This window comes from Zosterops lateralis (genome assembly GCF_965231275.1).
Source record: "Zosterops lateralis genome assembly, chromosome: 2".
Lineage (NCBI taxonomy): Eukaryota > Metazoa > Chordata > Aves > Passeriformes > Zosteropidae > Zosterops > Zosterops lateralis.
Genome location: NC_139763.1, coordinates 20,676,887 through 20,701,719, shown reverse-complemented (window position 1 = coordinate 20,701,719; position 24,833 = coordinate 20,676,887). Strand labels below are relative to the sequence as shown.

The 24,833-nt window shown below is 39.6% G+C and overlaps 1 protein-coding gene across 2 annotated transcripts in view; it reads left to right on the top strand.

Moving 5' to 3' along the window:
* The window catches only part of CLCN4 (chloride voltage-gated channel 4), a 44,190-nt gene extending 21,329 nt beyond the window's left edge, over positions 1-22,861 (top strand). For both annotated transcript variants that reach the window (XM_083882310.1, XM_083882311.1), the window contains exons 5-12: positions 4,089-4,211; positions 5,772-5,978; positions 6,070-6,150; positions 6,682-7,227; positions 9,212-9,398; positions 12,337-12,735; positions 17,397-17,613; positions 19,008-22,861. In XM_083882310.1, the coding sequence (XP_083738436.1) occupies positions 4,089-4,211; positions 5,772-5,978; positions 6,070-6,150; positions 6,682-7,227; positions 9,212-9,398; positions 12,337-12,735; positions 17,397-17,613; positions 19,008-19,098 (1,851 nt within the window). In that variant the 3' untranslated portion in view covers positions 19,099-22,861. The remainder of the gene's footprint in view (positions 1-4,088; positions 4,212-5,771; positions 5,979-6,069; positions 6,151-6,681; positions 7,228-9,211; positions 9,399-12,336; positions 12,736-17,396; positions 17,614-19,007) is intronic.
* The last annotated feature ends 1,972 nt before the right edge of the window (positions 22,862-24,833 follow it).

Genomic DNA, 24,833 nt, shown 5'->3' with positions numbered 1-24,833 from the left:
AATTTAAGAGGAAAAACCAAACAAAAAACACAAACAAAAACCCAACCAAAACAAAGAAAAAACAAACAAAACCCACCAAAACCCAAGGAAACAAAAAACCAACCAACCAACCAAACAAACAAAAAACCCAAACTAAACCAAAACAAAAAACCCCAACAAAAACGTGGGAAGGGAAAAAAGAGGAAACTGCTAAAATTATTAGGGGATTTGGAAATCCTGTGCATGTGTTTGACATGCTGTTACTTTGGCTGGAATATAGGAAAGATATATCCTTGAGAAAATTTATTGCTTTCTCCAGATTCTCAAAACCAGCAGTCATGACTCTTGTGTGCTGTGGTCTTTAGAAAAGGTATCAGCCAGGTGAACGCTGTGAAACTTCACTCACATTATGTTCAAATTGGGCTTCTCACCCCCTGGTGTACTATCACAGTAGGACGAAGAAGAAAAGCTTCATCTTGGCTTAGTTTGAGTTACTTTACTAAAACAAATGAGCCTCTAAGATCTGTGGGTTCCTGAGGGTCTGATGGAGGCTGTAAATATTATTAATATATCTGTCTGTTCATGTTACACTGAAATCCCAGGGAAAGCCCAATAAAAATGTGAATTTGGAAAGTAAAAATTCAGTTTTGTTCAAAAGGCTTCTGTTCAAAAGGCTTATGATATGAGCAAGTTTTGTGCTGTATGGTTTCTGTAGAGGTGGAGGATTTTAGTACACTGAATACACTGAACTTGACTGAGTTTCAGAATAATTTTGCTGAGTTTTTTTCTATGTTTCACTTTGTGCCTGACATTTACATAAGAGCCCTATAAAACAAAAGTGCGTATTCGAGCACAATTTAGGCAAAAAGTATTTGGAAGAGTTTCCCTAAAGGTACTCTGGTCAGACATGCCTTCCTTTTTTAATGCATGACTGTGATTTTTTCTCATCATAGCCAACTGAATTTGACATTTTGAGGACTGAGATGTAGATCAGTTCTTCCTTGTGGTTTTGCCAATTTATGGCTGTGATAAACCTTGTACATACATTTTCACAGAGAATTGTGACGTTTCCTATGGCATCTCTTGAAAAATGTTTCCATTCTAGTGCTCCTATAAAATGAGCCCAAAGCAGAGGTTTATATAAATTATTATAGAAAACATAATAGCCCATTAGACACCTACCAAGCTATGTTTTCTTCCCTAATCACTGTTTTATAGGCCAATTATCCTTCACTCTTCTGGTCTAGAACTACTTCCAAAGAGGAGGTGAAGAGGGTTTTTTGGTATGAGAAAGTTTCAAAACCTCAAATTCACTGGCAGGTGAAAAGGTCATCAGGTGTCACTGGTGATCTGGACTTTCCCTGTTCTGCAGATTCTGTTTGGTCCCAACTCCAGCTTCACTGGGGCTGAGGACCCCATTTTTGATGGCTTACACATGTCCAGGGTAGAGGAAATGACCCAAGTCTTCCATGGATCATGACACTGGATCCAGCAATGGACTGAATTCCTATCCCAGGGCTTCGGGATCTGTCATGAAGCTGAGACTGCAGGACAAGGAAGCCTCTCTAAACCTGGAACCACTTCTCAGTTTTGCAGTGTTGAACCTGTCAGTCTTGAGGACACACACTGCTGTAACATCCATAGGAGAGAGTCTGCAAATTGTGAGATCCCTATCAAGTCAGAGTTGAGCTCTGGGCCTCTGGAATAACTGCACACTGGAGGGCATCCTGAGGGATGTGTTTTTATTTCAGTGTTCTGAGTTTGTGAGGGTTATTTTCAACTGTGTTCCATTTGTATCTAAACTGGACTGACACCAGACCTGAAATATAGCATGGTCTTGCAAACTAAAATACAAAATTTTGCTCAGTTTTCCTTCTTGCTTCATTACTATTGCTTCCAGGGTGAGTCTTTTGAGCTATCATGGGAAAGGTCATAGCAGGATCAGCTCTGCTGGTGATCTGCTTCAGTCTCTGACTCCAGTGTACATGCTCAAGACTTTCACTGATTCGGAGCCTTAGTAATGGCATGTAATGGATGAGAAATGAACCATTTGCAATATTGAGTTACTGCTACTTCACTTCCCAAAGGTTTTCATATTATTAATCATTAGAAGCTGCTGCAGTTGAATCTGCAGAATGCCAGATATCTGGAAAATGTAACAATGAGAGATGTCCCAAGGGATAAGATTGAACTGGCCATATGGACTCTTGTGGGGTCCTGCCACAGCGCTGTAGGTGTATGTGTGACTGCAGTAACGAGCTGACAGAGTTTTCTTATGACTTCTGAGATGCAAAAGAAGAAGAAGTAAAAAGAAACAAAGTTAATTTTCCTCCAGTGAATTTAGAAGCAAAATCACAGCTTTTTCTCAACCTAGTATGGCCAAAATTTTGTAATGGTGTTGGCCTTCTTTGGAGGTATTCCAGGTTCACACTGACAGGAGGATTTTGCCCTGAGGCAAGATATCCAGAGTTTTCTCTAGAGGAAGGGTAAATATTGTCATAGCTGTTAGTAATTGAAAGCACTAGGAGAAGACATTCATGAGACTGTCTTCAGCTGTAGCAACAAAGATCCTTGGTTACTACAGCCAGATGTCAATCACTGCAAGTGTGGGATCCATGACTGCTTAGTCTCAGGGCATTGGGGGATAACATTGTACTGCTTCAGCATTCTGCTATCATCAGCAAAGCCAGCTGCTAACTTCTGCAAGCACCAGCTTAACAAATTGCCCTTCTTCCAGATGCATCCATAAGGATAAGGGTTAGTAGTATGCTTACTGCATTTTCCTTTGGACAGACCTGGAAAATGAAGCTAGCAAACATCCATGCTGTTAAAAGTTGACTCCTTGGAGATTTGAAAACAGGGAGACTTCTCATCTCTAAGTTTTTTATGACTGGGAACAAGGCTTGGCCAGCTCTGTTAACTGATACAATTGATTAATGCCTGTTTTCCTACTTGATTTATCATAATGTTGATATCCAGGCTGCTGTCCTGCAGAGCAGAGACAGGGGCCCTGATGTTCTTGAGCAGCTGGGATTGCATCCGGTAGGAAGAGTTCACTTAGAGGTGAAAGATTCATCCCAATTCATGCACTGAGATCCATCTCAGTTTTTCATTCTGTAGTGTCATGTTGCTACAGGATATTGTTTGAAGGCTTAAGCTCCTTGTATTGATTTGATGCTGCTGAGTAGATTCTTCTTTGTCTGTGTAGGTGGGCTTTTGAAATAAATCTAAAAAAATATGCATGTGAAGAGGCAGAAGTTTTCCAAGACAGATTTTAACAAAAGTTTTGACTTTACCATTGGAAAAAGGTAGAAACTTACAGGTCACTATTGACTATGCTTTCATTATGGCACTGCACAGTCAACCATTGCTGATGATCATTAGCATTCCATTTCTGCTAGAAAGGTAAAATTACTCAGTTTGAAGATAGGCTTATTACTGACTGGAATGATTTTAAAATATTAGGGCAAAAATGAATGAGATGTGAGTGGATTCTGCCAAGCTATAGTGTTTTAAAATTATTTTCAACCCTATCATGGACAGTACTATCTAGAAAGAAAGGATTTATTTATGGTTTTACCCTTCCTGTTTGTGAAGTGAACTGGCTACTGATATATACAGGGATGTTGTTTGAAAAGATCACCATCTGCATGGAGAACTGACCTTTGAATACCAGCCCTCAGAAAAATACCTATTGGGATCTCATTCCTTGTTCCCCACCATGGGATGAACACAGCAGATTCCTTCATTAGGTGCCTTTTCATTACCTATTGCTTTTACCCTTATGATATATTTCTTTGACGTTTTGAAACTTTATGTGGGTTAGTTAGATTTTTTAAAAAAAAAAATAGTCAGTGTAAGTTATTTGGGTCCCTTGAAAACCCAAATATGTATGGGTTTAGGCTGGTTAGGTTTTTATTAGTATGCTGCTTCTTTCTATGAGTAATAAAATTGTTGGAGTCTATAAAGTTATTTGTCCTTCCTCAGGAAAAGCAGCACTTACCATATAAATGAAATATCAGGCTCCATGCCATCATGATCCCTAGTAGAAGTGTGAAGTTTGCCAATCTGCATTTGTCTAACAATGTTTGTTACTGTTATTTTTCTAGGGTGCAAGTGCTTACATTCTTAACTATTTTCTGTACATTATGTGGGCTCTGTGTTTTGCTTTCCTGGCAGTCTCCCTGGTCAGAGTATTTGCTCCTTATGCCTGTGGCTCTGGAATTCCAGAGGTGAGTTTCTCTTTGTGCATGACTATCCAAAAAAACCTAAACAACAACAACAACAAAAGATTACTGCCTTTTTCCATGCCAGAACTGTACTATGAGATAGCATAGCAACAAGGAAATTCTTTCCATCTCATCTGCCTTCATTCCTTTTTTTGTGCCTTTATAGTGATCATCTAAGTTTTTTATAGTAAAAAAGTGTTCATATGTCACTGTGACAGGTTAATGCATGTACTTGTTCATTGCCAGAGTGTGAATTAAAAATCAACGTCTCCAAGAGACATACTCACTAGAAGATTATAGAGAATTTTCCTGGGATGAAATTACTCAGGCCAGTTACAAAACCAGTTATTTTCTAGGCTAGACTCTGAATAAAAGCAAAATAAAAAGAAGAGGGTGGGTTACACAGCTAAGGTTTCCTAAACTGCTAAACTACTTTCCTAAATGAACATGCCCATCATTTGGGATGCCTGAAAAGTGTCTGGTGCACATCCTTTGCAAATTGTGTTCCTGAAGACAGAGTAATAATATATTGTGTCAACATGACAACAAAATAGCAGCCAAAATATGTACTTGATTTTTAATATTTTACATATTGAGCCTCAGTCCATATTTAAACTGTTAAATGAAGAACCTTGTAATTCAACCAGCAGAGTTATTAAAAGTCTTTGAAATTAAGGCAGTCTCTTGTAAAAAGTGCTATGGAACCACTGGAATTATTATTTAGGAATCTGGCAGACAGAATCAACCACCCAAAGCTCAGAAATCTTGGCATACTTTTGTTCTTGATCTCTAAGAGAAGCATCCAAATGTTTAAAAAAAACCTCACCACAAATAATTTAAAATATTTGAATAATTTCCACATTTCAAAGTAGTCATGTATGTCTTTGTTATGTGTTTGATATATTTGTGGTTTTAAAAAGTTTTCATAGTTAACTATAAAGCCAGTTTCCAAGTGGTAAATCCCTCATGTGAGGTGATGCTCAGCTCCAGCCCATTTCCAGGCCTAGAGTCCAAACCCAAATCCCACCCTGCAGCCTTTGTGTCATGCACATGCATTGTGCTCTTTCTGAGCCACTTACTACCAAAATTAAGACAAAAAGTGTAGAAATATGATCTTTTGGACTTTCTCATTTCATAATATGTGCATGCTTTTATGGCACAGTGATTCCAATATCTAGAACTTTTCTGGTGTGTTTTATCTGGAAAAAGTCTGTTGTTGTTTATTTGCTTTTTTCCTGCTTTGTTAAACTCAAATCCAGTTTAACTCGGATCTTGAAAGCCAAGCAGATATATAAGAGTTTCATATTTCCATTGATCTCTGTGAGAGTCCTTACTGCCTGTTATGGGGACCACCCGTAACAGCAGTAAAAGTGTGGTCTGCATAACCCCTGCTCAGATATTGCTGTGGGAAAGCTGCCCTACCTACAGTTTCTTTCTCTCCATCACTGTCTCTTTTCAAGCAGTCTGCAACTTTTTAAACTCTGTTGGAGTTTTAACTCCATTTGATAGTTCAGAGTAGAGAAGAGTTCTTTATCTTTTCAACATGTTTTTCCTGCTTTCCAGATAAAAACCATCTTGAGTGGGTTCATTATTAGGGGCTACCTGGGAAAATGGACACTTTTAATCAAAACAGTCACCTTGGTTCTGGTAGTGTCTTCAGGCCTCAGCCTTGGGAAAGAGGGCCCATTAGTCCATGTGGCCTGTTGTTGTGGAAACTTCTTCAGCAGCCTTTTCTCTAAGTACAGCAAGAATGAAGGAAAGAGAAGAGAGGTGAGGTTGGCTCAAAAATTTCTAATTTCCCTTTCTGCATACTTGGGGTTTCAAACAACTCATGCCTTGTATGTAAACATTTGCTTTGTAGGTACTTTCAGCTGCAGCTGCTGCAGGAGTTTCTGTTGCATTTGGGGCTCCAATCGGAGGTGTGCTTTTTAGTCTGGAAGAGGTGAGACCTGGCAGTTCACTTGCTTCAATAAATATATTTTAATTTGATACCTTTCTCCAAGATTACTCATTATTTTTCAAATGTTTATATGCTTATTTTTTCTTCTATAGCAAAAATAATCTGTGATTTCCAGTAATAAGAAATAACCAGATATTTTAGCATAATCTAAGTAGCAGAAGGGCCCTAGCTTTCTGGGAACAAATCAGATGATTCAGTATGGAAATATATCCCTCTGCTGAGGTTTCTCCAGCCTTCAGGTTGCTAATGCATGGACCAAGCTGTCAAACATTTCTTATACTCTCCAAACAGCAACTCTGGGTTTAAATTTATCAATTTTAAACTACTAAACTAATTGCTACTTCTTTTCTGAAATCTGAAAATGTCTTTTCTGATACCTTTGTGAACACATTCTGGCTGTGATAAAGTCTAGTGCTTCCAGTAAAGCCAAATGAAACAGATGGTGGTAGTAGTTAAAGGAAGCAACCTCTGTCACACTTTAGTGAAATGTTTATGGTCTTCGCTTGGTTTTAGGTCAGCTACTACTTTCCTCTGAAAACCCTCTGGAGGTCATTTTTTGCTGCTCTGGTGGCTGCCTTCACACTGAGGTCCATCAATCCTTTTGGAAACAGCCGACTAGTCCTGTTCTATGTGGAGTACCACACCCCCTGGTACATGGCTGAGCTCTTCCCCTTCATCCTGCTCGGTGTCTTTGGGGGCCTCTGGGGGACCCTCTTCATCCGCTGCAACATTGCCTGGTGCAGGAGGCGGAAAACCACCCGGCTTGGGAAATACCCAGTGCTGGAGGTCATTGTGATAACAGCCATCACTGCCATCATCGCCTACCCCAACCCCTACACCCGCAGGAGCACCAGCGAGCTCATCTCTGAGCTCTTCAATGACTGCGGGGCCCTGGAGTCCTCGCAGCTCTGCGACTACATCAACGACCCAAACATGACCCGGCCCGTGGATGACATTCCTGACAGGCCTGCTGGCCCTGGAGTCTACTCTGCCATGTGGCAGCTGGCCTTGGCTTTGGTGTTCAAAATTGTCATCACCATATTCACTTTCGGCATGAAGGTAAATCGGGGACGGGCGCAGGAGCTGTTGTGAGCACAGGGCACAGATGGGCAGCTGTGCTCTCTCTGGCTCTGACCTGGCCCAGCCACGGGGCTGTCACTGAGATGCTGCTGGCTCACCTGCCTACCAGCACCTTGTCCTGTGGGCCCCTGTGGCAGCACAGGGATGAGCCCTGCTTTTCCACCTTCTAGTCATCTGTGGTTTTGTTAAGTGAAAAAGAAATCTGTATGGGAATTTAAACCTGCTGTTGCCAATAAGCAATTTCAAGATGATTCCCACTGCAGCTGTCTTTTAGCTCTCTCATGGATATGGGCTATTTGCATTGTTGTTTGTCTTGTTGGATTAATGTCTTAATGTGCCTCAAGGTAGCTATACTCAAGGAAGTAATAATTTAAATTTACTATTTTACACATTTAGAGCATCACAGAAATATAAAAGGGCTGAAAAGGTCTATTTTTGATTCTTTTAAAGCACTGTAGCTTGGAAAAAACAGGAGAATGATTGAGCAGACTAACTGATGTGTCATTTGAATATTCTGGATTTGCAGCTTTTTCCTTCAACAGCTCCTTCTCCCCATAAATGAGGGATGAAAGGTCCAAGAACAATTTATCCAAGCTTTCCATATATACCAAGTGGTTTGTGGTGAGCTCTATATATCTGATTAATAGACCATATAAAAAACAGGTTCTATCTGTCTACAGCTCCCATTATCTGAGCATTTATTTCTGGATCTGATGGCTGCAGACAATGAGAAGTTTTTCTTAGTTATAAGCTATATTTTATACCATGCTCGAAACTAAAGTATCTCATGTTTCTCTTAACCACTGCACTTGGACTGAGAATCCATTTTTAGCCTTTCCCGCTAGAAACTGATTTATGGCTGACAGCTCATTGTTATGCTTAATCATTAAAAACTTTGGTTCTGTATTTGAAATGTGATTCTTTATTTATCCTATATATTTAAGATTTGTTAGAAGCAATTGACACTTTCAACCAGTCTGTAAAAGAACAGACCCACTAAATCTAGAAGACTTGATCCAACTTCATCAGCAAAGTTAAGACAATATGGTGGGGGACATAGCAACTGCTGTTATCAGCCCTAGATGCCTCTGGGCTATGCTGATGAGGTGATTAGTTAAGTTCTCTACGAAGCTCAAGGTATATTTTCAGACTTAAAAAGGTACCATAGGTGTTCCTCTCTGAAAACAATGAAAGCCTCATGCAAGCCCTGTCTTCTCCAGCAGGAAATATATCTCCCACTTGCTGGTACACTTGACATCTAAGAGGAAATGTACTTAACCAAGGCAAAGTAAATTTTCATTCTCTTTTTTCCCTCTCTCTTCTCATTTAAATACTCTTTTTTAATGATTTGTGACTTGTCTGTACAGCAGACAACAAAGTAATGATTCACAGAGCTGCCTGGAAAATATATTGTAAATTGAGATGGAGAATTAGTTGCGTCTGAGCAGTCAGCCCCCTTTCTCTGAATTTTTATTCTTCATGTGACATTTAATTTAAAATCTGGTCTGATTTAGCCTGAAAAAGTAGTAATAAAACGATAAAGTGCTCCATCTGATAGAGGGTGAAATCAAGATGTTATTTTCAGTTAAGCTTATTCTCAAAGCTATGACAGGATCATCAGCAGCTCCTGACTTCCCGCTGAGAAAGCAATAAAGCAATGCCAGGAACATCATTACTTCAAAAGCAAACTATTATTCAGAAACAGCATTTATCTCCCTAATTCAGTGGGATGCAGCAGATAGGATTCAAAATTTCTTTAAAAAATGCACTAACATTTTATAAGCCTATTAATACACATGTAGCCACATAAACTCAGTCACTTCAGAAAACTGTGTCAGACCATGGGGATCAGCCCTGTAGGCTGCCATGAGGCTATGGAAACTTGGTTCTCTTACTGTTAATTAAAATAGTTTGATACTGGTATTTTTTGTCAAGGTGCTCATGTGTCTATTTTCCATTCCAGATCCCTTCAGGCCTTTTCATTCCTAGCATGGCTGTTGGAGCCATGGCTGGCAGGATGGTTGGGATTGGAGTGGAGCAGCTGGCATATCACCATCACGACTGGATCATCTTCAGGAACTGGTGCAGGCCTGGGGCAGACTGTGTCACACCAGGGCTTTATGCTATGGTGGGAGCAGCAGCTTGCTTGGGTATGGTCTCTGCTGGTCATTGGTTTGTGTGTGACCAGCACTGATGTTTGGGAACATGCTTTGGACGGTCCTGTGTTTGTGTGAGCTGCTGTGTTGGCATTCCTGGGTACAACAGAGGTTGAAATCAAGATGTGACGGGCTAAAGAATGGGCAGCTTCCTCTACTGATTGCTCCAGTGATCAGCCAGAAAGGCTTGCATTCATCAATGCCTACTCCTTGTAATCTGCAAAAAAGCAGAGAAAAGAAAAGAAAAGAAAAGAAAAAAGTTGAAGTTAGGCTGCAGGTTTCCAAGCAGGAGTATTTTTACTTGCATTTTTTCCATTTGATGTAATGAAATTCACTGTAACTGGACAAAACCAACTTAATTGTTTAGATTGTGCTGTCTCTCAGTGCAGGAAGAAAACATCCCAGTTTTTGCTAAATTTTAAGCTACACAGAGGTAAAAAATTTGAGTCTTATTTTGGCTGCATGTCACGCTATGGTCAACTGAGCTGTATTTTGGTTTTCATTTTGATCATAGGCCAATACTGCATTACACTCAATCAATTGGATTTATTGGATATAACAGCAATGATCTGTTAACTATTAAAGCAAGATCATTGAATAATACCTCATGCATCAAATTTCTAGCTGTAGATGCAATAAGAATGTTACAAGCACACCATTTAAGTGTGTTTTTACCTGATCATATCTTTCCCCTTGTGTACTTGCATATTCTATTTCCTTTTGTTGCTGTTATTGATATCATCATCAGCAGATGAAAAAATAGTGGAGAGGCATAGCACATGATTAATGTGATTGGGTAGGTTTGAAGTGAAAGATATACTCAAGAAAGAACTAGAAATTTTCAGATTTGGATGCTCTTATTGGAAAAGCAGGATCGTTTGTGCAATCAATATAGAGGAAGGAAGGGTGGGATTTGCTTGAAAATTTAATGTCTGTGATGTAGATATCAACACCTGAGCTTAACTGTCTTGATACCTCTCACAGTCAAAACAGAAAAATGAGGTATGGGAAAGATCAGTCTTCTCTGGCAATACACATCTAATGAACAGATGAATTTGGCCTCAAAAAGGCCTGTTTTTATCTAGAGGTTATAAAGGCAATCTAGATCATCTCTTTGGATGTGAACACCCACAGCAGTGTAGACAGATTAAAAAAAGCTGGGATAAATCTTACTATCCAAACAAGTAAAGCACTTCCTCTTTACAATAAATTATCTTAATGTTCATTAAATAAATAATGCACAAAAAAATGGCTCTTATGTTGCAGTTGATCTGGTAGTCAGCATAGAATTATAGAAGCATAGAATGTACTGAGTTGGAAGGGACCAATCTGGATCATCAAGCCCAAATCCTGCCCATGAACAGAACACCCCAAAAATCACACCACGGGCCTGAGAGAATTGTCCAAATAACTCTTGAACTCTGTCAGGCTTGGTGCTTTGACCACTTCCCTGAGGAGCCTGTTCCATGGCCCAACCACCCTCTGGGTGAAAAACCTTTTCCTGATATCCAACGTAAACCTCCCTGACTGAGCTTTATGCCATGTCCTCAGGTCCTATCACTGGTTGCCAGAGTGAAGAGATCAGTGTCTGCCTTTCTGCTTCTCCTTGTGAGAATATTGTAGACCAGAATGAGGTCCCTTAGTCCCCTCCAGGTTGAACAGACTAAGTGACTTCTGCCACTCCACACTTCATTATCCTCATGACCCTCCTTTTCTAATAGTTCAATGTATTTTTTTTATATTGTGATGCCTAAAACTGCACACAAGACTCAAGTTGAGGCTGCAATTTCTTCCTCTTTTAAAAGCTCCTAATTAAGGTGCAGTGGTTTTTAATAATATGGTGAGACACACAGTTGAATGGTCACAGCTTCTACTTAAGCTGTTCTATACAAAAACCTATCTTGCCTAAAGTAAGAAATATGGAGTAAGTATTAAATGATCCTTACTCTGGTATTTGCTCTCAGCTTTTTACAGTCAGAAGTTTAAGGCATTCCTCAGATGAAATTCATATCTGGATCATAGTGTTAAGTAATCAACAATCTAATATTTCTGTATGCTGCTAGATAAAAAACATCTTTTAATGACCTGTTTCTGATTTTTCTCATCTAAAATGGGGCTGTATTTTGAGATCTAAAAATAGCAGATTTATTACATTTACCTTTTGAACAGAGGCAAAGAAATGTTACCTAATAATTCAGAGATACATATACACTTGTCCTCAGTTATGTGATTATTTTTATCCTTTAATGTAAACTGAAGGAGCAAGGAGCTTGCTTATGAAATTAATATGGAAAGACTAGATTGAAAAATACAGCTACAACCCTGCCTATGGCTGCATGCCTGGATGGCCTCAAACCAAGTTGTACTCAGTTCAAACTGTATTACTATAGTGATATCCAAATCAAGGGTTTAAGCTATAACACAGCTCTTGCAGTGCCCTGAGCTGTTCTAAGGTAGGATTTTGTAACCCTGTTGTGCCCAAAGATAATGCTCAGCTTTCTCTTCAGTATGACTGCAGGTAGGCCAGTGTGAAGCCACCTCTCCATGTTCCTACCTGCCCCAGCCATGGCACTTAACTGATCCTTGGAGTCATTTTAGACGGCTAATGGCAGGGTTCAATTTTACTTTCTCAAGTATCCATTACAGATGATTTTTGGCATCCTTCCTGGTTTTAAATCTGTCTTTTAGCATTCATTGTTTGCTTTTCATTGCTAGCAACTTTGGCATGAGCAAGTTCACTCAACCTTTTTGATGAAAATTGCAGTAGATGAAAAATACCTTTCTTCAGAGAAGCAAGCCTAAGAGTATAAGGGCAAAGTACATAGCATAAATAATTACATGCATTTTTGAGTGTAAGGCCCAAAAATATTAATGAGTTGCTTAGTGTGTATACCAGCACTGAGAGAAACTTGAGTCTTTTCCTTGTTGGCAGGTGGTGTTACTCGAATGACAGTCTCTCTGGTGGTGATTATGTTTGAGCTAACTGGGGGCCTGGAGTACATTGTACCTCTTATGGCTGCAGCTGTCACAAGTAAGTGGGTGGCAGATGCCTTTGGAAAAGAAGGGATCTATGAAGCTCACATTCATCTGAATGGCTACCCCTTCCTGGATGTGAAGGATGAATTCACCCACCGCACGCTGGCGACTGACGTGATGAGGCCAAGGCGCGGCGAGGCTCCTCTGTCTGTGCTGACCCAGGACAGCATGACGGTGGAGGATGTTGAGACACTCATCAAAGAGACTGACTACAATGGCTTTCCAGTGGTGGTTTCCAAAGACTCAGAGAGGCTTATTGGATTTGCACAGAGACGAGAGCTGATCCTTGCAATAAGTAAGTAGAGTATCAACATCCAAAAGTTTGATTTTGAAAGGAGTTTTTACAAGAAAGGAGGTTAGCAGTGTTGTTTGCCTTGAAGAATGGATAAACAAGAACCAAATCTAACTTCTTCTTCAAATCTGACTTTTACTGGTTAGTAGGACCTGGAAGCTTTTCTATTGCATCATACCACCTGATAGAATTTTGTGGGCTTGACCCTTCTGGGCTTAATTTTGCTGTCACTCAAAAGAGTAAAATATAACTGTTCTAGAGCCAACAGAGTGAAACTCAACTTGTATGGCCAGAGTTTTTGTTAGAACCAGGCCAAAAGCCAGTGCAGTGCTCATCTTCTTTCCCTTTCCCTGGGCTTCCAGAAGTGGCTGAGGCAGTCATGAACTTTGGTCATCGAGTGATGAAATAGCCTGTACTCCTTTCTGTTGCTCTGTCTCAGTTTTTCTTCACATGCAGGTTTTTAGTGCTACAGGTGTAAAGCTTTCAGTGCACAATGTTTTTTGGTAAAGATAGGTGAATTTTGTCTGGCATCCAGTGGATAGCTGGCTGGTTGCCTGAGAGTCCAAATCCATGTCATTAAAGGTTTTGACTGTCAGGTCCTTTCCTGGTGGATCTGATGACTAAGTGGGAAATTGAAGAACAAGTATATTGGATGAATGCAAGTGTTTCCACATTTCTGCACCCAGGGCATCCAGAACGCAGAGGTCTGCAAGGCTGGCCAACTGTCTGCTTTCAGTTTTGGCAGTCCTGTGGTGTTGAGAGCTAGCTGGGCAGGCAGGCAATATGCCATCTGGGCATGGTTGCCTTGTACTTTGCAGGGGAGTGAAATGGCTGGTATAACCAAATCTCCTTGACTTGGAATTATTCTTCTCTGCATGGTCTTATTTTCATCCTTGCTGTTCAGGCTCCTTTAAAAAGCTGTTGTCTCTGATGGAAATGCACATATTTTTCAGACAAGAAAATTAATAAATGGTAAATTTGGGTTATTTTTGAAGGTTACTTTCCAGCTCACTTCCCACAAAGCTAAAACAAAAATTGAAATAACAGTGGTCTTTAAAGCACATATTTTAGATGTATTTAGCCTACCCTGGGTCTATCTTTTATACTGCCCATGCCCTGTCATGGCTTTAACACTTGGTGCCTTCCTAAGTTAATAGTCTTTTGCACCTCCTTTTCAGGAAGGTATGTCAGTGGGAAAATTGCAGGGACTGAAGATGTAGAGCCCTCACTTTAAAATCAAAAAGATCAGAGGCTGCTTGAAGTGAGTCCAAGAACTTTGAGGAGCTGAGTGTTTTGATTCAGGTCATAAATGGCAGTGTGGCTGAATGGTCTTGCTAGAAGATGTGAGAAAATGTCAAGCCTATGAACTGACAACAAAGAAATCAGTTAAAATTAATCTCAGTAAACATTTAGATCAAAATGCTTTCCTGTTCAAAAATTGTTTGACATCTGCATTTTTCAGAGGAAAAGGTACTGTCTTCTGATCAGTTCTAATTAAGAGCATCTTTCATAGGAAATGAGACAGAACTTAGATTTAAAATCAAATTGTTATATGTATAGATAAGTTTTTCTAAAATCCTCAGCCACCAGTGACCTTTGGTAACCCTTTTCCCCTCAGGCTGTGTGAATGCTGTCATTCTGTGCTGACAGTATGATAAATGGTTAATCTTTCCAGTATCATTTGTGTCCTTGTGACTTAAAATCTAGATTTAGTTTTGAAAGACACAGAATATGGTTCCAGTACAGGGCAAACCATGCTAGCAACCTTTTGATGGCTAATCCTCTTTCTCTGAAGTTGCTTTGCCTGAATTTTAGAAGTTGTTATTGCTGATCATTACAAAGGTAGCTAATGTGTTCCAAAGTTCCACCTCATCTTGCTTCATGGTTATGATCATGGAGCCATGCACCAATTCTCCTTAAGCCATAAAATTCCTTACCAGGAGAGAAATACCACATATGGTGAAGCATTTCTTATTCACCTGTTCAAGCTCACCTGCTCAGCCTGACAGAGATACTGGAGTTACATCTCAGAACAGCATAAGCCCCATCCATGCAGCACTTCAGCCAGGGAATGAGGTCTTAACAAGAAAAACAGAGTCAGGCCTACTCCAGTATCTCTTCTTTCACCAATATCTCTTTTTTTCATGGCATTGTGCCCTGCAGAATGCCTCCTCAGTTTGAGCTAGCTCTGGTACCTCTACATAAGAACACTTTGTGCTTCATGGAGACATGGTTTCAACCAAGAATTTCAGCTTCTTTCTCAGGCCCAGTTACTTGTGCATCAGTAGTATGGTGGTGAAGGGGAAGTACTCCAATTCCCTCACACATCTGCCTTCTCAGATGATGGCAATAGTTGCTGAGTCTTGCATCAAATACCTGTTCCCACAAAGCTATCTGCCTCATGATTTACCCTGACATAATTTTTCTTACTGAGCAGAGCATGCTCTATAAATGCATCAAATACCTGTAAGTGAATGGCAATGCCAGTTCCAATTGCTCAGCAGCATCCTCAGGAGGATTGCACGATCCTTGTTGAGTAGGTAGGCAGGTGAGGTGGCAGAGTCACCCTTTGGGAAGAGGTGTCTACATTTTAGATGGCACCTACTTACAGTCTTACAGAGGGGAGTTTTTGACACTGTAAAAAGTTTTTCTTAAATTTGGCCTGCTCCAGAGGCACCAAGCAAAAGGCAAAGCTTTGGACAATAGCCAGGTGGCCTGCACAATATGCTTTTTCCAGTGTGGAGTTGAGAGATCAAAATAGTTGATATAGGCTGTGAAATGTGAACCCCTGAATATGAGAGGCTGTTTCACATTTGGGAGAATTAATTCACTCTCTAGATATGACAAGAGCCTTCTAAATAGATTGCTCTGTAAAACCAGACATTGTCATCCATTTGCTTTGCTCTTTCTGTTAATCTGTATCTGTTTTTCTACCCATTGACTGCAAAAATTATCTGCTCCTCTCTTTGCCTTTACTCCCACTCCCCCATCCAGTGAGACTGCATACAAAATCCACCATTTTTCTAATGCCACTGAATTTACTCCATAGTACTACATCATTCAAATTTCTCTAGAGAGGGGTTTGGCATGGAAGAGTGAAATCATGGCTTTGGCTAATCACTGTTGTTCAGGGTCATTGCTGCCTTGGGAACAGCAACATGGTAACTAAAATGCTTGGCCCTATTTCTTAGGGTGCAGCTTTGGGAAGGAAATACCTAGCTGTCAAAGGTTTTTATCAAAGGGTGGGAGTTACCTTCAGTTTGATTAATGTTACCTCTTAGCACAGATCATATATCAAAGAACTATGCAGGCATATTCACACTTGAAATTGCATGTATGAATTGAAGCAAGCTGAGACAAAACTAAAATCATTCCTGTAAATTGCAATAGGGCTTGTAATATGTGGGGTGAGAAGGTTGAAGATCATATACTGTACTGATATTAGGGTTGAGCCAGCACTGCTTCAGTTCCAGAAATATTACAAGACAATGATCATTAAATGTAAAAAAAAATTGCAGCTGAAACATGTTGGAAAGCATCACTGTCTACACATTACAAGCCACAGGAGCAGGTTTCTGACTGATGGCAGAGAGTTCCAAGAATATTTACATATGCTTGGAGTATGAGTTGCTCTACCTCTCAAGAGCAGAAACAACCTATGTTAATTGAAAGTAACAATTTAACTATTTCCAAGAATTTATTAAAAAAAAAAAAAAAGAGTTAAAACCTCAGAGCCAAACACATGATATGCTTATTCTGGGGAGAGAAAAGTTGTCTGTCATTTGGAAATCTGTTTTATATAATGTTTAGACCCTGTAGTGTTGAGTAGAGATGAGGCAAACACTGCAAAAAAATTAAAGTTATCCAGTGTTAAGTCTTGGGCAGTTCTTAAAGTAAAAGGCTTATACTGATCATGCAAACTCCAGATGTATTGTGATGTTCACTTCATAGTTTGATCAAAGTATTAATGATAGCTTTTGAACTTCTGAAAATGCTCACATATGTGCTGTTTATCCCTATATTTTCTCCTCCCTTTACTATTTTCCTTTAAGTAGGAAGCTGATTTATTTTTCCTTTAAAAAATCTAGATATGCAAACTATTTTAAGGCATTAAGTGTAAACCCACAAAATTTACCCTGCACGCCAGCGAGGTATGCTGATCTAGAACAACGCCTATGCTGCCCCTGGATCCCTGGAATGTGAATTTGTCTTTCCGCAGCTTTGTGTTCATAAATCCATTCACCATGTCCACATTTTCCCAGCTCCACTGAAAAGTTTTACTCCAAGCCAGCTGGGATCTCACGCAGCTGTTGACTTCACTCCTTCAGGCATGTAATAAACTTTCTGTTGTGATTCTCACAATGGAGGAAATTACAGACAGTGATTTGAATTTGACAGAAATTGGATTAGTGAAGTTTGTGAATGCAGTAAGCTGCATATTTATTTAGAAAAGCATTATCCCAACCAAGGAAAAGTATGTGCCTATAAAAATATCACATTTGTTTTGAGGGAGCAATGTCTCAAGGAAATTCAAGGTTACTCAGTAACCCAAATTTCTGAGACTTTGGTATGTTTAAGACAAAGTCAAACCTTGCTTTCCAATGGAGGAATTCTTTTTTATTGTTGGGCTCAATTCACCATTTATGCCAATTTTTGTGTTACAGAGAATGCAAGACAGCGTCAGGATGGGGTGGTGAGCAATTCCATCTTGTACTTCACTGAAGACCCCCCAGAACTGCCTCCCAACAGTCCCCATCCCCTGAAACTGCGGCGTATTCTCAACCTGAGCCCTTTCACTGTCACTGACCACACACCAATGGAAACTGTGGTGGATATTTTCCGGAAGCTTGGGCTCCGGCAGTGTCTGGTGACGCGCAGTGGGTGAGTAGTTGACAGTCAAGTGAATATTTTTATTTTGTCTTATTTTGTGAAAGGATGAATAAGGGAACCTTGCCCACGTCTCTCCAGGGCAGCAAAAGAAGTCAGACTTGGAACCAAAATGGTGTTTGTGAGCTGTTATATTTCATTCTGTTCTCCCAAATCCTTACTGTATTCTCATTTAGATAAGGTAAAAATAAATACAAAATAAATTTTTCTGACTGCCACTATCATTCAGTTTTCAGCAGAGGCAGATCTGGGAAGCAGTATTGTTTACAAAGAATATGCCTGTTTCAAGACATCCAGCTAGATGTTTGTGAAAATTGTGATAAAGGTGTCACTGGAGGAAAATTAATATTTTCAACTTTCTTTATTGGATAATGGAAAACTGTATAAACAAAAGGCTCTCAAATAACAGGTGAAGGAGGTGGGCAAACATGAAATTAGGGCAACAAAAAGCTGCACAATGTGGACTAGAGATAACATCCCATAGTTCCAATGGAATTTGAGATCTTTGGGCATTATGGCTCCTCCCAGAATCTAGTGGTAGAAGGATAGCCAAACCACAGCTGTAATTTCCAAACATGGAAGACTAAAATTTATTCTTCCATTAAAAAGTCATTTTGTTATTCAAAAATATTGCACATCAGTTGTTACTATCAATGTAGTATCCTCAGCATTAAGAAAATAAGAACCATCATTGGGACACAGATAAGGGTTCTGATTTTAGGTGCCTGAATTCAGAAATTTAGATCTGGAGTTTTAGAACTTAGATGAAACAAAAGGTGGAAAAACTATTAACAGTGACATAGTTTCAATATTCAGTGCTTAATGGTCTTCAAGGACTGGAAGTAAAAGCCCTTGAATATTGAGGGTTATGAAATTTTTGACTCCTGGGGCCAGACATCCCATAGACCTCATTTTTTCTTGACAGATATAATTCATTTAGGATCACATAAATGAGAAATTATCATTTAAATTTGAAGGAATTATGCTGTCAGGCAGTGAGAGTTTCAGAAACCCTGTCCTTAAGCTTACCTTGTGTATTACCAAGCACTGATACCTTGTGTTTGACTGCTGGTCCTCTGCAGCCTGAGCCTAAGGAAAGTTATTATTTTGTTGTATGAAGTATTAGTTGTTTAGCTCCTCATTCAGTCATGTTCCCTACAAAAGGAGGTAACAAGCCGAAGTATTTTGCTTAATTATCATGGCTGGGCTAGTAGAAATATATGAGGTGAGAATATTTTTATAAAAAGATAAATTTTATAATTGGGGAATAGATGAGGTGGACAGTACTGCATGGAAACACTCACAAAATGTCCCTGCAGCTGAACAGGGTAAAATCCTGGATGATGTATGAGATGATTGTTGACCTTTCACTTTCTTTTCTCCTATAGGAGGCTGCTGGGTATCATAACTAAAAAGGATGTATTAAGACATATGGCTCAAATGGCAAACCAGGACCCTGAATCTATCATGTTTAACTAGACTGGTAAAGAAGAAGAAAGTAACCCCAAAGGAATCCCTTCTAGATTAACACGAAGGCTGTGTTTGGTGTTTCATCTTGCTTAAAGAGAAAAAGGTAATGTGTATGAAGAATGGCCTGATATGCCTCTGACAGAGGGAATGGATGCAGGACAGCACTTATTTTGAGGAAGGCAGTTTAGAAGCTCTGAGCAGCTGCAGACATCAAGCTGTGTTTCCTTAATGAGAATCCCAACAGCTCAGTTGGAGTGGAGGGTGTAAGTGATGTGGTGCTCAGAGACAAAGAGCCACGAGCACCAGTGGGAGGCATCAAGGTCACAGTAACTCATGAGGCAGGGGTGAAGAGTAGCAGACACTTTATGTACAAGCTGCTAAGAGATATAAAGGTTTGTGTTTCAAGCCAGAGAACGTAGATGAGTAATGTCAGTTGCTTTTGTTACTGGAATCATGGCTGTTTGTTTGCTACTGAGTTATACCATTTTCATGACGGACAAAAGTTGTCATATTTTTAAATGAAAGATTTTTGTCATCTTCATTTTATTTTGTAAATCTTTAATGAATCAAGACTGGAGTTAAGTCTTAAGAAAAGAGTGAGATTATGCCTCAAATCACTTTAAAATGTAATGTCCCTTGCTCCCTGCTTTAGTCTTTTGAATTTTATACTGCTTAGCATTTCTGTCAACCAGCTTCCTCTTATTAATGTTGAAATGGGATTTATTTGTAAGAATTTATTATCTCTCTATGCAATTTTGCATACAAGTACTGTAAAATTTAGTATTTTGTGGTTTGCTGTGGTAACTGGAAAAAAAATAGAAGCCCATAAAATAGTTTTCAGAAGCACTAAAAGGATAGTGCTATCCATCTCTCATCAGTGTTAGTGACAAGAGATTGAATCCCTCACCTGCCTTCCCTTGTGTACATCACAATTTTTCACAAATGAATGACATTCTGCATTGATTCTTGGTTCTCCACTTAGGTCCTTGTTGACATTGCTCTTTCTTGGCATTTGTCTGCACTTGCCAAGAGATTGCTGAAATTAATTTAACAGCCATAGACACTTATTCTGTAAGAGATCTACTTTTTATGCACTTGTCAGTCATAGGACTGTGGAATTCCTCTTCACAGCACTGTGGCTGGATAAGATCAGAGGGACTGAGAATGCAATTGATCATAGGAAAGCTTTAAGTATTTATCTGTTTGCACCAAGAACACAAGATTTAACAGACCCTGGTAGAGACCTCTAAGTCACTCAGGTAAAAATGTGAAATTTTGCTAAACCCTTGTTCTGGTCCTATGTGGGATAAAGAGGGTCAACCCTTTAGTCAATACTGCTATCAGTAACAGAATACCAAATTGTACTCTCTGTAACACATAATTCACACTGCCCAGTGTTTCCTTTATAAATATAAACTTAAAGATTGAAGAGAGGTTGTGCCCTGAATCCCCTTCAGACCTCCTAGTCCCTTCATTTAGGCATCTAAATGACCTGTGGTATTTTTGTTCAAATTCACCCAGATAACTGGTGATGTTCAGATGTTCCTCATGGATAGAGATGACCTCTCATGCCAGAACAGCCTGTTGCTTACTCCAGCCCAAACCCAGACTGTTGATCTAACACGTAGGCAGTGTGTATGATTATTGTGTCCCTGAACTGAGACAACTGCTCAGGTGCACCCTGAGTTAGATGCTGAAGTTCCATGTCACAAATTCCTCCTCTTATCTCCAGTCACCCTGCTTCCTTCTGGCATGTGTCCCATGGCATTCACATGGAGTATGACCCGAATTGCTGAAGTAAAAGAAACGGAAGTAAAGGGATAATTTTAATTTGTTAAGTACTCCACTTAACAATGGTGTTTGCAACAGACTGAGAAATATATGTAGCTCTGGCCAAAGCCCATAAATATTTCAGTGTATATTTTTCGTTAACTGAACAGCTGCAGTACAATGTATTATTAAAGGGATATTGTTAAAACTATGTAAACTATAGGACTGAGCAATCCCTTTCTTCTGAAAATAGGAAATATAACATAATGTGGTTATTTCTTAGATTTTTTTCTGTGGAGCTGTCAGCAGCCAAACTCATAAAAAACCAACCAAGTCAACAGCAACACTCATTAACACTAGATTCCCTCATTTGAACTGAGATGCCATCATAAAATCAGTTAATTCCCACAACTAAATCCAAGTGGGGCAATTGTCAGTTCCTACCCATAATTTCTAGAATCTAAGGGCTATAGACTAAGCTGAAAAGGCTGACTTTTGAGGGCAATCTCATTCTTGGGTTAAAACTGTATGACCATGTTCTACGTTCCATGTTTGCTAACAGGAACCAATATAGTGTATCAACACTGAAAAACATCATAATTTTCTGAGAAAAAGACATAGACTTGCCTAACTGAGGTTAATCTGTCTATGAATACAAATCCACATTGTATTGACTTGGCTTATCAGGTTTAACTCAGTCTGTGGTTATGAATAGGAATGGCCTGGTGTGGTTAATGCCCATTAACACCCAGAGGCCTGATTTGCTGACACCAAGTCACCCTGTGATAGTTTGTTGCCTTGCCTTATTAGATTGTTTGGGAGGAGCCCTCAGGGCTTAAAACCAAGATCCAAAATACCAACATGGTGGTTTGTAGCCAACACCATCAGAAGGAATTAAGATCTATGTAGTGAATGCAGTTTGACCCTGGACTGTCAGCCAAGTAAAAGGCAGGTAAAAGGGTGTACAGCTCTCTTCTATCAAACACATTCCTTTCTAGATGGAAAGCTTTAAATACCTAAGGGGTCAAGGGAAAAACCTTTGGACTTGTAACCATGTAGTGCTGCTCCTTGTTCCAGTGTCTGTTCAAAAGCTATTAAACCCTTCAGAGCAGGGGCTGCTATCTGGCTGTCCAGGAACGACGCACTCATGGCTAACTTCAGCTGCTTGGTGTTATCATCAAGGCTGAGGCTGATGCTAGAATGACATGGAGGGCTTTGAAACAGGACAGACTTTGCTAATGAGAAAACTTCTCCATGCTAGAGCCCTTATTGCTCTTTACACTGGTGTATGAAAGGGAACAAACACTCTTAATATAAATTAATAGCATGCTTATATCAAAAAATGCAGTTATGATGTAATGATTTGTTTCCCCATAACAAGCCCATTATCAGACACTGTTTTCCATCTGTATTCTAAAATTGGTCTCAGAAGGTACTGAATAGACTCCAAGAGGCAAAGATCCCTATTTATCTGAATTTGTAGAATTCAAGATAGTCACGTAGTGTTATCAATCTGAGTTACATGAGTATTTTAGTATATGCTGATGACTTTATGCAACCTCAGTTCAGTGTTTCAAGCAGTTGGCCTTCGAAAATGCCCAACTAAACTAAACATGGGAATAAAAATCTGTGAATGATAGAGGTTCAGTATGTATATTTGTTTTGCATGAACTGTGTTAAGTTACATTCAGCTTCTGCTGTGTACTTGAAGCAATCTGTACTGGAAAGTTTAATAATAAAGTACAGAAATGGATGACAATAGACAGACCCTTTGGCTGTCCTAGTGATACTAATTATTAATTTTTATGCTTTGAAGAAGCAGGAAAAGAATGTTTAAGGATTACAGAAGACTCACTGATTCCATGTTTGAATGACACTATATTTATTACTATAGTTTTTACTATAGTTTGGCTCTGTTAGTTGTTTTGTTTCTTTTTAATTGTAGAAAACAGTGTATATGTTGCACCTTATAAAAAACAATGTTTGGACTCTATTTTTTAAATAAAACTGACTTACAGTACTGGAAACATCTCTTGGACATATTATTAATTAGAAAAGTATTTCACTTGATGTCTCTATGATTTTTTATGTTTCCTTTTCTCACTCTTAGGGATAACTCAAGCCTCAGTTCTAGAGATCTAGGATATTCAATTCAATTCTAGGTTAGGTAATATTAAGTAGAGAGTTAGTAAAATTCATGCAGTGTACTTCAGAGAATCAGCCTTGATCACTGGCTATTTTATTTTCAGAGAAAAAAGCTTTTTCTTCACCATCAGAAATACCTTAGAAATCTAAAAAGAGAATAAAAACTATTTATCTAACCAGGTTGTTCTGTCTACAATTATCATGAAACTTTAAGACTAGATGTTGCAAAGCCCCTATGATATTTTTTTTGTATATATTTTTCAGTTGCACTTTAATTCAGAGCTAAGATCAAAGACTGAAAATTACAGGTTCAATCATCCCCATTTAATTGGATGAATCATACACTAAATCTCTGTCAGAGGCTAAATTCTAGGTATTAGCAAAGAATATGGCCTTGATCCTGATAAACATGCTAACTAAGGTGAACATGCCAGCAATATCCTAGTTCAAATTAAATGACTCATTTCGGAAGCTGGTTTTGGGAGTCCCCTGGCATTCAACTCATTCCATGGATTCCTGTGCCCTTAACACAACCCAAAACAGACACCAAAAACCCAGGAGTCATCAGGCATGCAGCAACTTTAATAAGTAGTAATAATTCCTGTAGTTTGTATTTGGTCATGGGGTTCTGAACTTTAGACCTGCCTGTCATCACCTGCAAAGGCACAGCTGGGAAATGGAATAGAAAATGTTCAGAGGCATTCAGCACTGCTGTGGTGCAGCTGTACTCCACAAATCCTGGCCTACCCTCCATTCATCCAAACCAAGCAGCCTGCTACCATCCATGTGCCTTCTTCCTCCTTTAGGGGAGGCCCTTCCTCCACATCTATTTCCTACAAGCTGTGTTATTCCCTCGTGCTGTTCTGCTCCTCTGCTCCAAATGTGATCTTGCTTCTAGCTCCTCACTGCTGTGGTGGCCCACCAAGCACGATCTCACAGACACTGTATCCGAAATAAGCAAGGTGCATCTCTGATGGAGGGCCTCCACTTGTGGCAAGTGGGATTTTGCGTTGCTGCTGACTGGAGGACATGGCAAACACTGTTGCTGGAATGCTGCATAGAGTTTTTTCATTGGTTTTTGGCTTGCTGTCTTTTAGGATCTGATTATTGTATTGTCTCTTCCTGAATTAAGGTGCAAACAGTATATGTCAAGTAGAGAGAGATAAAAGAGAAGGGGGGGAAAGAGAATGTGAGAGAGACCAAGCAAAGCTACCACCACATGGAGTCCTGCAGTGTCTAGCTGGACCTTCTTCATCCTGGTTTGTCTGGTGGGGGTTGCTGTGTTCTTGTGGAGGTACCACTTTTATACAGTCCAAGTCCTGGGTATCCATAAGGCATGGGTGCCATTCCCACCTGGCTTGGGATGGCATGTGTGTAAGATACTTCCTTTGCTTTGGTGGGAGCTTTTGTGCAGATAGTTACTTACATCTGCCTCACCAGGCCTGGCACCTTCCTGTTGTTGCTATCAGTGCTTTTCCCACAGTTTGCACAGCAGAATTTTGTCCAGTGTGCTAATTCCAAACGTTCACCCCTGGTTAGGCCTGGTATTAATGCCTTCCTTTTTGCCATCTCTGCCTATTCTAAGGTCCTGTTGTGGTGGCTTCCCTTGTGGCAATTTTCTCATTTGACAGTGTTTGAGACTGTTCATTGTGCTTCTCCAAATCCTCACACTATCTTAATGCAATATCAAGAAGATGAACTTCTGAGAAAAATAGCTGCTGCATTTCACAGATCAGTCTAGTATGTTCACCATCTCAACCAGCAACTAGTGACTTCCCAGTGAAGTCAATCTGGAGCTGGGATGTGACCCTGAGAGCTGTATCCTGAAA